We start from the raw sequence: 12,032 nt of genomic DNA on the forward strand, positions 1-12,032 counted from the left end.
CAAAGGAACCTGGCACAGCAACTGCTTGGGTCTGCCTTCTCCAAGCAGATGAAGAAGACAAGCTGTTGCCTTGGTTCCCACAGTATATTTTCATTCAGCCGTGGCAGATGGCAGCGGAGGTCACCGCTTCCACCACCCTCATTTCATCTGGAAGGTGTCAGGGAATGCAGCATCTCAATTACTGAACCTAGATTCACCCAAACAACATCCAGGGTGAAGGACAAAGAGGGACCAGAAAAGCCGCTCTCCTCATTTCCATGAATCCTCACCTTTGAGAGAAAATCTAGGATGTGCACTTCCTGGATAAACAACATGTTTGTGTCTGACGTCCTGACATGGAAGCAGCTGTGCTGAGAACAGGCCCCAGACAGCAGGAAAATGGCAATTAAATCCTTGTGGAAGTGAGACCAAAAAGCATCCCTTGGAAAACACAGTGGATGTGAATGACCTACGGCGAAGTCAAAGGAGAAGTTACTGATCTTGTCCCATCGTCTTTGGTCTGTGAAACCTCGGAACATGCAGCTAAATAAATCTGCTGTTCTTCACAAGGACGTTCAGATGTGGGCCCAGGGCTCGGCTCACCCAGGGAGAAGCCAGAGCAACATCACCATTGACTTTGCTGTGTTCAATATGAAACACAGACCCAACGTGTTGGTGAGAGGCAGCACTTGTGTTGAAATCCCAGCTCAGAGATGTCTGACAGATACTTCAATCACTCAGCTTTTGCTCATCCCTACTATTACTACTTACTTTCCTATTATTACTTTACTACTATTGATTCCCTACTTTTTAACTGCTATTAATCCTTGCTTTTATAATCCCTGCTATTATCCATAGCAAGAAGACAACAAAATACTTATCAAAGCTCAATAAGCAAGGGAAGCAGAAGTCATTTACTCTCATTCTGAAACCTCATGTACTTTAAGGTAACATTAGGATCTGGAATGATAATGAAATACCTCAGCATGGCAATTCTGCAGGATGTTTATTCACTGAGTTTCCTTCTACAACAAAAATACCCAAACCCACTGGTCTATGAGCGGATGGATCAGCTCAACTGCCCTGCAGCAACACCACCTAAGCTTGTGCTTTCTCTTTGAGGACTTCTCCCCTCAAATCCCAACACAAGCTGGGCTTAGGGGAGACACAATGGCATCAGAGATGAGAACTTCCAGAGCATGCAACTCCAGAGAGAAAACCAACACCAAAGCAACTACTTTATAATAACACTTTTCACCTTTTATACTCCTAAAAAGCTCAGGATATTGGGGTTTGGCACAAAAACCTCCCCATCACCTTCAGCAAACATTGCGAAACACGAGAGTATTCTCATTTTTTGCCCAGAAATGTCCTGTTTTTCCCTTCTTGTGTTCTGGAGATGAAGAATAGGAGAAGAACTTTGAAGACAAAAGTTTCCACACAACCTGTGCAGTTCGGTGTGCGCATCACATCGACTGCAGCCCAGGAGGAGTGGGGACAAGGGGAATGCCACAGCACAAGGGCATTAAATCACAAATTAACTCTGGTTTTTGTTATTTTGGGGTTTTTTTAATCAGAAAGGTTCAGTTCTACTGACCCCAAACCCGATGCCTGGTTAATGGGCAAAAGGAATGCTACAGCTGAGGCACTTACTGCTCAATAGATCGTATACATTTTCTTAAGTGCTTGAAATGCAATGGGCTATTCCAGGGTTTTCCTGGAGGAAAAGCGATCACAATCTGGCCTTTGTTATCCCGTTTGTTTTCCAAGAGTTCCTACTTGAGGGCCCCTGGAGCAGATTCTTGGAAGAACTCCATTTTGCACCCCAGCCAACATGATCCAAGTTTCCGTATATTATTAGCATACAATGGAGCAACGTCAGCTCCCTTAACCCCACACCAGCCAGGGGGAGAGGTTCTCCATAGGGGAAAAACCTGCTCCTTTTGCATGGCCTTGGTGCTTGGAGAGAGGGAAAAGGGAAAGGCAAAGGAGCAGAGCTGGGAGAAATCAGAGAGTGGTCAGGGAAACTTGCTGTGTCAGCTGAAATAAAGCCCTGGTTCTCCAAGGAGAGTTGAGTTCACCACCACCCTGCCCTCAGCTGCTTTTGGGCTTGGCTTGTGCCAAACATCATTCCTGGTCGGAATGCGTTTGGTTGGAGGACACAAAGCAATGTGGTTCCTGTGAGTCATCTGCAATCTCAGCCACTGCAATGGGAAACATGGATGTGGACACAATCTGCAATGGGGCACGTCTGAAACACATTCCCCAAGCTCCTCTTTCCCTTGTGCTGCTCTCGGGCTTAGACCACTGGGCTGCAGCAGCACTGATTGCAGCTGCTCAGGGAAAAGAGTGAAAAATCAAGGAAAATCTCATGCAAAAATCCCCCTTTTTGGAAGGAGAGCTCCACAGCTCCAAACTGGAAACTCTTTGCCAGCACCGTGCAATTTGCCAGCACATTTTTGATTCTTGGCCAACATATTCTGGCCAAAACTTGGGAGAAAAACTCGGAATTGTCTATGGAAAGCAGATACTTCTCCTGAAAATATTCATTTAGTCAACTCCCCAGGTTTGCACTGAAAGTCAGCTCCAGTGGAAAATGCTGAAGAGCACTATTATTTGCACAGCTTTAATTTTCCTTTGTCTAGAACAGACATGGAGAAGACAGCATCTGTCAAATGGAGTCTTCACACTTATGTTATTATTTAGCCTGGAATACTGCTCAAGACTTCAGGAAAGGTTCAAGCCACCACTAGGTGCACGAGAGACAGAGCCTTCCCTAGAGGGGTTATACTTGAAGCATAGACCATAGGGAAGATACACAGCTGGGGAGAGCACAAGGTGATGTTGGAGGGGTCCTGAGCAGGGTGATGAGCAAAGGGACACAGCACATCCCCAGCACCTGCTCCTCCTCCTCCAATGCTTTGTGCTCAGCTGTGTGAGCTCAATGCTCCCTATGGACACGCATCAAACTGCCCCGGCTCCGGAGGCAGCTGCAGGGGAGGGGAGAGATGGGCCCTGCTCTGTCCATCCTGCCTCCAGCTATAAAAGTCCCAGGAATGGAGAAGAGGAAGCCAAGCAAGTCACCTCTACAGGCACAGGGTGCACAGAGAAGCTGTGGCTGCCCCATCCCTGGCAGTGTTCAAGGCCAGGTTGGACACAGGGGCTTGGAGCAACCTGCTCTAGTGGAAGGTGTCCCTGCTCGTGGGAACTGGATAAGTTTTAAAGCCCCTTCCAACCCAAACCATTGTGTGACTCCATGAATGCTCCTTGGACAGGAAGATGCTCTTCCAGCCTCTCTCTTGCAGCCCGCGTGTGCCCATCCAATTGAATCCACCTATTTTAATACTCCTGGGTTTTGCCCAGATGTTGCCTTGCCATGCAATCCCTCCCACCTGCCACACTCCCCTTCTGCCCTCACCCTGCCTGCTTTCCATCGCTTTATGCCCCGCTCGAACTAACACAACCGCTTTAGCTACAAGAGAGTCGTTGAGAAGCATCAGTGCTGGTTCCAAATACTTTCCAGACCTGGTCACCCCCTTCTGTAAGAGATTAAAAAGACATCACTGAGAAGGGAGTGAGGGAGAAAGAGAGCACCAGGAAATAAATGAAGAAAGGTATACGGTTACTTTGGGTTGGTCTCGATGTGCAGCCCCGTCCCAGGGTGCCGTGTTCAGCGCTGGGTTGAAGGATTAGTCACTTTTTCCATTAGGAGCTCTTATTCTAGGGGGATTTATAATGTATCTGTCAAATCGTCTCCAGGCTTTGCTGGGCATCTGAGCGCTCCATCAACGGACTGAATGTAAAGAAACTGCAGCTGTTTGATTTATTGGGACAGGACACAGGAAGGGAGGGAGTTTTTCCATGCTCCGTGGAAATACATGCACACAGTGCCTTTGGTGCAGCGACTGCTCCAGCACAGACACAGATACGAGGGTGCAGCCTCACACCAGCAGACAGGAAAGAAGCAAATCAATGACTATTTCATATCTCCCTGCCTCAGACCCAGCCCTCAGCTGTGGTTTCTCACCACGAGCCATCTAGTTCACAGCCCTGCTGGGTGCAACAGTCGAAATCCTGCCCTTGACAAGGCTTTTTCAACCCTGATTTCTATAGGAGACGTTTCTCAACCCTTTCTGAGGGCTCTTTTAGAGATTCCTGAGTGTTTTCCTAGGGAAGACCAGCACTCAGGGAAGTTTTGCTCATGTTTCTTACTACACGACTGCCCAAAGGGATAAGCAAGGGCTGGGAATCAGCTGTGGTTAACACCAGCGCCTGAATCATGGAATGGTTTGTGTTGGAGGGACCTTAAAGCTCATCCAGCTCCAACTTCTGCCACGGGCAGGGACACCTTCCACTGGAGCAGCTTGCTCCAAGCCCCTGTGTCCAACCTGGCCTTGAACACTGCCAGGGATGGGGCAGCCACAGCTTCTCTGGGCACCCTGTGCCAGCGCCTCAGCACCCTCACAGGGAAGAGCTTCTGCCTAAGAGCTCATCTCAGTCTCCCCTCTGGCAGGTTAAAGCCATTCCCCTTGCCCTGTCCCTGCAGACCCTTGTAAAACCAGGAGAGGTGTTGGGGCAAAGCAGGAACTTGGAGGTGACAGCACCCTTGGGGTGCACAAACTCTGGGCTACAAGCACCCATCACCTTGCTGAGGGTCCTCCTTTGTGCTGGGGACGAGCTCATCTGCAGTTTAGCCCTGACCTTGGCCAACTTCCACTCAAACTTCTACTGAAGATGGGTGAACTGGGGACAAGGGTAGGATCAGGAATAGTGACCCCCACTGGGATCAGGGGGAGGGAGAGCCGAGCCCTCTCACCACCTCCCCGCAGCGCTGATCAGCAAAACAAGAGCGCAATGTGGACGCGTCAAGAAAACAATAACCTAAAATTGGAACATGGCAAATTATTTATTCCAGCTCCAGCCTTCCCTCCCCCCTTGATTAGCAAACCACGGGGGAGTCAGCCCTGATTTCCTTCAGACAGATGCATTCTCTGCTGCTCTGCCTGCGCCACCAGCGCTCAGCCCATGGGGGCTGAGGCTCTACTTGGTATTCGCGCCGTGTAGCAGCTCCTTCAATGCACACGGTGCCCTGCTCTCCGGCTGGATCACAAACTTTTTCGTTGGGAGCAATGATGAATATGTTTGTTTTCCACCTTTTTTTTTTTCCCATTTAGGCTGCAGCCTGTGAACACTTCCCCACACACTCACCTACTCGCAACTAATAATAAAGCAATCTCTGCAAAGCACTACGACTGTAATTCCTAATGTGATATTTTTGGAGGTGTTTTTCATGTTTCTGTTCATCATTATGAAAAGCTCCAGTGAAGCCTCGAGGAACAGACATGAGAACATGGAAAGAAACACAGGGGAAAGACTGAGCTGAAAACAAAACTCAAGTGGGAAATCCCAGCTCTGAAATCCTCTCCCCTCTTTAAGGCAGAGGCAGAACCTGCACAGAGCAGAGGGGAGCCGGGATTTCACCCCTGGGACTTTGGCAGTGGGAGACCTGGAGCTTGGCAACAAGCAGGGAAGACTGTGAAGGGTTCAAAGTATCAAATGGAGCCGAGCAGAGACACAAGAGGAACAAAGGAAGTTCACGTCATGATAATTTATTGATGATCTTGGCCTGATCGCCTCAGTGTTTTGTCTTAACAGGACCCACCCTGAGCAGCAGCGAGTCCTGCAGGTCCCTGGGCTGCTGTGGATGTGATGCGATGATTTGCAGGCAAAGTTTGCTTAGAATTAAACCATAATAGAAGAGCACCAGGCTGGATCTCGCCCTCACCCCAGCCCTGGCTGGGAAGCATCCAGTACCTCCTGACCTCACCGCCATCGGAGCAAAGCACGGCTCCAGGAATTCCCTTCCCCATAGTTCACATTTTTCCAGCTCTACCCATTCACCCAGCAAGTGCCCTGGGAAATCACTGCGGCCTCGGCATCCAAACTCGCTTCACAACGAGCCAAACTGATTCTTTTCTTCCAGGAGGAGGGTCCTAAGGAAAATAAGATGCTGGGGGTTCTTTGTCCCTGTATCTTGGATACGAGCAAACTCCCACGCTCGTCAGAAACCCCAACAGCACCGGCAGCTCTTGGCTTTTTCTTATTCTTTTCCCTCCTCTCTCCCAGTGTGTGTGTGCTTTAAAGCAGGATGACACCGCGGTGGGTTTAAGAGACAGTGAGTGCAGAGATGCCAGTTTCTCATGTACGACAGGGAACAGCGTCTTTCTCCTGTGATCACGGGTGAAAAATCAGGAGAACTAATCCAGGAGACTCAATGCACTCCCCGGCCATTCATCCTGCTCATAAATATGCCCAGAGAAACTCTGTGCAAGAACCCCACCACTTCCAGTCTGGATTTCGTTTAACCACGACTCCGATCTTCCATCTGCATCTTCCAGCCGGGCTGGTCGGAGGTCCCCGGGTCGCATTCCCACCCTCTTCCCCCTCACTTTTCGGCTGATGGTTGTTGACATGGGAAACTCGCAGGTTCCCGTTTTCCCTCTCCCGCTTTGAGCACTGTGTTTGCTCACCATCCCCATGCGGAAAGCACTCGGCTGCCAGCGCCAGCAGCTCCAAAACAAAGAGTTTAAACCAGCCTCACCCCTTGGCACCGGCTCGCTGCTGAGCACAACTTCCCAGGGAGCAGCCTGCCCCTTTCCTCCCAAAATCAAGCGAATGTGGAAGAAGAAAACCAAGCGCCGAGGCTCAGCGCTGTCATTTCCTTTTTAAGGCTGGAGGAGCGCTCAGCCCAGCAGCTGAGACCAGAAGGGTCCCCCCCAAGCCCCGCGGGGTGCTCCGGCACCCGCAGCTTTGTGTCCCGTCCCCCCCCCAAAAAGAGATGCCCCGAGGACCCGCGCCCGGCGCGCACCGGGACTTTGTTCCTGTATTAATTCCCGTGTGTTTATAAGCACTTTATCCCGAAAGGGGGGAATAATCCTTCCAAACCAACACAAACCCCTCCAGTGCGGGGGGACAGCGGCGAGCAGGGGAAGGGGGACACGGAGGAGAGCCCCAGGGGATAGGGACACACAGCGGAGAGCCGGGGGGACACGGAGGGGACAGGACATGGAGGCCGTCCCCGGGGGATGGGGACACACACAGCGGCCAGCCCTTTCTTACAGCTGGCCATGACCAGGGCTAAAGGTACCGGTGGGTTTCGGTACCTCCGAAGTTTGGTTTGTTTTAGCACCGCCGGGACTCCCTTCACGGGGGGACCGTTTAATTTGCTTAAAGTTTTGATTTATAACCTCAAACTTATGAATTGAAAACTTTTTTTTTTTTTTTCTTTCCTTCTCCAAGCGTTTCTCCGAGTTTTAGGCACCAAAACTGCCCCGCATCCCCGGAGCGTAGCCCGACATCCCTCCACCTTCCCCCGCCGGGATGAAGTAACGAAGGACCGACCTTTAGCGGAGCCTTTACCAGCCCCGAGGGGGCTTTTGTTCCGAGCCCCCGTTCTCTCCCGTTCCCCCCCTGACGCGGAGCGCCTCCACTTACCAGCTGCAAAGCGCAGAGGAAGATGAGGGTGCAGCGCCCGGTGCAGCATCCCATGGTCCCCGAGCAGCCCGGGCAGGGCCAGCCCGGCTCGCCCCGGGGCTCCCGGCTCCCGCTCCCCGGCCCCGGTCCGCAGCTGCCGCGGGGGGAGGAGGAGGAGGAGGAGGAGAAGGAGGAGAAGAGGAGGAGGGAGGTCGCGGAGGATCCGGAGCCCCTCCGGGAGCCGGGGAGGAGGCGATGGGGCCACAGCTTAAAAGGGCAACGCTCCGCCGCGGCTGCGCTCCCGAAGGCGGGCAGGGATGGCGGGGCGGGGGCTCGCTGCCCTCGCAGGCACGAAGGGATGCTCCCGGGTGCCAATGGGATGCTCCCGGCCAGGCTCCCTCAGGAGGCTGAGCCAGGCACAGCCTGGTTTTCCCTCGCCTTCCCTGACGGGGTGGGGGCTGTCTACGGGACACAGAGCCTATGGGGCATCCCAAGCGATGGGAATCGGGAGCTCCTCTCCCCTTTCCACAATGCCCATCACTTTCCTCCCCGTGCAGGTGCTGGCATGCTCACCCTAAAAATTACCTAGAATTAATCTAAAATACAGGAATTCTTCAAAACAAGGAATTCTTCACAATGCACATTTGTGGGTGTTTTGAAGTGTACTTCCAGGCTTGTGAATGAACCACGGCTGAATAGCAGGGGTGTAGGGGAGCATCTCTTCTTCCAAGAAGAGCTTCTACCTGAGCACCACCTATGAAGCCATCCCCAAAAACCTCATCTGTAGGAAAGCATGTCCATCTACTTCAACTGTGACTAGTAGAGTAAATCCCTGAGCACTCAACCACCTCCTTTACACACCCGAGCCCCTGGCATTGCCTCCTTCTCTCCAGGAGAAGCAGGGCCCATTAGATAGGGCTCACTTCCTGCCCTACACGCTTCTGGCCAGCCAAGGAGCAGGAACTGCACCATGTGCTGTGATCGGGACAGGCTTGACACATGAAGCTTTAAGGTCCCTTCCAACCCAAACCGTGCTGTGATTCTATGATTCTGCCCCCAAAGTGAGTGCAGCTTTGCCCTGTAAGTGACCACTTCCAGTTCCCTTTTAAACAAGCATGTCACACTGCTTACTCCAGCGGTGCGAGGAGGAGATGGGAGCTGAAATGACCGGAGATGGGAGGTGAAATGACCGAGGAAAGCACTCCTGCCTGCACCGCAGGGCAGCAGGATTAAGCCTAAAGCGCTATGAATGTTAAAAGCCTTGTATTAACAGCATCATTGATATTCAAATCAGCCACAGGGGGAAACAGAACAAACAAACAAGCAAACTCTGAATACTTGAGATTAGGAGACAGACTCCGCATTGCCCACAAATCCTATTGACTTTCAATGGTAAAGTACATCGATTCTCTGCCCTGTGCACTGTGCACAACCAGGGCACCGATTAATGCAGTCAGATACAATAAACCACATTTTATTACAGGTGAAAGGAATACACCCAGAGAAGAAATCAATTTACTTCATTGAGAAAACTGTGGACTGAAGAAGCTTTGGCAGTAACTGTGTTCCCAGGAAGATGGGTTTGGATGGTGGAGGCAATAGCTGAGTTTGTAATGAATGCAGATGAAACATTCCTTACAACCTGCATAGGGAGGCCTCGCTCTGCACTAAAGGGTCAATCCATCTGAGATTGGAATTACAAGAGGAGCTCAAACAAAGCAGGCTGGGTTCTGCTGGTTGCTGTTTCCAGCTCTGGAAGCTGCTGGGAACAGCATGGGGCTGGCTGGGATGCAGCAGTGCAGGTTAGTACCGGCCCTTTGTGCCTTTTCTGATGGTTTCCTGCATCTCTTGTGCTGCCTCCTGCTTCTGAAAGCCTCCCGTAAGCGCAGCTGTTTTCCAACTCAGTTGTGCCACAAAGGAGACATGGTGTGAAACAGCAGAAGGTATCACTGCTGAAAGGCTGAGCTTGACATAAACAGGGCTCTTTCCACCTGCACTTTTATCTTGATAAGCTAAGCAGAGGGTAACCCTGTGCTCGCTGGAACTCCATGTGCAGTCAACAGAAAACACACTGACCCTCCTCAGCTTATTGAGAGGGGTGAAACCACAGGGATAACGTAACCTGTATTTCAAAGGGAGACTTAAAACTTCCAGAGCCTGATCTTATGATCTTCGTTCAGATGATTTCTTGTCTCTGTTGGGGTAGCAGGAGAGGATCTGCCTTAATATAACCAAGCAACCCCACTTAGGGCTACTCACATTGAAAGCTGGACACTTGCATCAAGGTTGGTCTCCAATCTCTTTTGGTTACGGACACCAGTGGAGGTGGATTGAGTTTCCATCTGACAACAGGTTTGGGGTTTTGGTTGCTCTTTGTAGGCTAATTAAAACGTCTCCTGCAGACTCTGTGAGATGAAATAAGAACTTAGCTGAATTTGGACCTAAATGAATAAAACACACAGATCTTAGATCCAAAGTAAGTTGGGTTTTTTAATTAGCAGGTAGATTAACAAGGCACCATTGGATGAGGCAGGCCAGAGGCTGCCAAAAAGCAGTGTCATCACTGATGTGCTGTGTGTCAACAGTAACCCTCGTGTACCACCACACAGCGGCACTTGGCTTGGCACTGCCACAGCAGCCACCAGCATCTCCTAAACACAGTATGAAGTCCTGGACATCCACGTTCCTGAATGAGTGCTGCATCTACTCTGAGAGTTCAAATGATGCTCCAGACACTGAACATCCTTGTTCTCAGCCCGTGCTTGAATCAGGAACCTCTTCCCATCCAAATTCCTTGTGCTGATGGGGCTGCATGGATCCAACTGCACTGTTATGGGAGATTAACCTTGTCATCACTTGTTCCTGGCTGGTTGCATCCAAATTCCTTCCAGAAGACACAGGTTTGCTTCAGAAGAAACCAAGAAACAAAGTTCACAACCTTGAGACAAAGCATCAGTGTCTCACCACAGCTCCTTATTTCTCATCTGTGCAGCCTCCTCGCTCTGACAGATGAAGATGAGCAATAGAGGCTAAAAGTATGAGCTGGGGACACGTCTCTTCACAGCCCAAACCCTGTAATTGTCACAGCTGCTGGAAGCTATTGATGGTCCTAGAGCCCATGATACATGTGGGGTGCATGATTCCACTCGATTCACTTATATTCTGTTTAATAACCTCACCTGGGTCACGGTGCCTTTAAAGAGGTCTGAGCAACTGCAGCAGTGTCACAACATTCCAACCTTATCAATGCCACCTCCAAAAGGCAAAGTGTGTCCATCCCACTGCGTTATGGCCTTACAGCTAATGAGCCACCCGCTCCCCTCCTTCAGTGCAGACAGCAGGCTCCCAAGGCGGCAGGTCACATCCTATGTCACATCCTGTTTCTCTAACATGAATTAGAAGTAAAACCCTTTGCCACCCACTGCCATGTGACTGATGGCAGCCTTCCATGGTGCACAGTGGGAATTCACAGGGACCACCATCAGAACAATCAGTTGGAACATCTTCACCTAAGAGGTGGCTGAGCCGTGGGTGCTTAAAACATGGATGGGTGCAAATGGATCAGGATAAAGCATCTTCCTGGGTGGGAGGAGGAAAGGGCAGTAGATTCTGCTCTGCCTCCTCAACAGAGCAATCCTGGACACAGTGACAGGACCTCACTGCTGGTGAGCAGAGGTTGCCACTGCTCACCTGGGGCAGCCAGGCCTGGCTATAAGAACTGGACTCTGTGATATTCCCATGTCTCACTGAAGACTTTTTCTATAGGAAAGGGTTACTGAACTAGCTAGAAAAAGAGAGAGATAAGGGAAAAAGGGCAAGGTTTTGACCTTCTAATTTTAAACTTGTCATTGTTTAAACCTCCCATTACCCTGTGCTAATAACTAGAGAGTTGTTACATAGCTCAGCTGCTCTGGGACCAAAGCCAGCGAAGCCAAGGCTATCAGAGCAGGAGACCTAAGGGAGGTGGCAATAGCACAGACATGTCCTTCTTCTCTCCAGCCGGACCAGAGAGGCACAGGAGCCCAAACTGAGCTGGAACACCCACAGCAAGTGATGCCCAAAGGAGCCACGCTCTGCTCTTCCCCTCCTTTTGCAGCCTGGTGAATACATTGCAGAGAAGAACAGCCCTGGGAGAGCAAAGAGCAGTGGCTTAAAAATTGTTCTCATCACCACACAAGAAAAGAAGCAATCTCAGCAGCTTCTGTGCTTTGAAATGGTTCCGCACAGCCCAGGGCAACCTGTAAAATTTATCAGAACTGGTGTGTGAAACGTGTCATTTTCTCTCTGATCCCTGTGAAGTTTTGGGATGCTGCAGGGAGGCAGCTCCTAATCAGGCTTTTCTCTGCCACCATCATCTACATTCCACATTTGTAATTCCCTCATTTTACCTTGCTGAGCCACACAATACATTCTCAGTGCTCTCTGATGAGTTTGTGGAGGATGGCAGAGGTGGAAGGCAGAGTCACCGAGCTCTCTGCCGCATCAGGTAACAGCAAGGTGAACAATTTGTCCCCATCTCTGATGCAGAGACCTTGTTTGTGTGATCGAGGGCTTGTATGAAGGAAACACGACTGATATTG

General features: G+C 50.6%; 1 protein-coding gene across 1 annotated transcript in view; it reads right to left on the reverse strand.

The window, feature by feature from the left end:
- NKAIN4 (sodium/potassium transporting ATPase interacting 4) overlaps positions 1-7,621 on the reverse strand; it is a gene marked incomplete at its 3' end in the record, with an annotated part of 41,818 nt that extends 34,197 nt beyond the window's left edge. The window contains exon 1 of the mRNA XM_080627768.1: positions 7,474-7,621. Within this exon, the coding sequence (XP_080483894.1) occupies positions 7,474-7,527 (54 nt within the window). The 5' untranslated portion in view covers positions 7,528-7,621. The remainder of the gene's footprint in view (positions 1-7,473) is intronic.
- Positions 7,622-12,032: the final 4,411 nt, after the last annotated feature.

This window comes from Psittacula echo (assembly GCF_963264785.1).
Source record: "Psittacula echo genome assembly, chromosome: 12".
Taxonomy (NCBI): Eukaryota; Metazoa; Chordata; class Aves; order Psittaciformes; family Psittacidae; genus Psittacula; species Psittacula echo.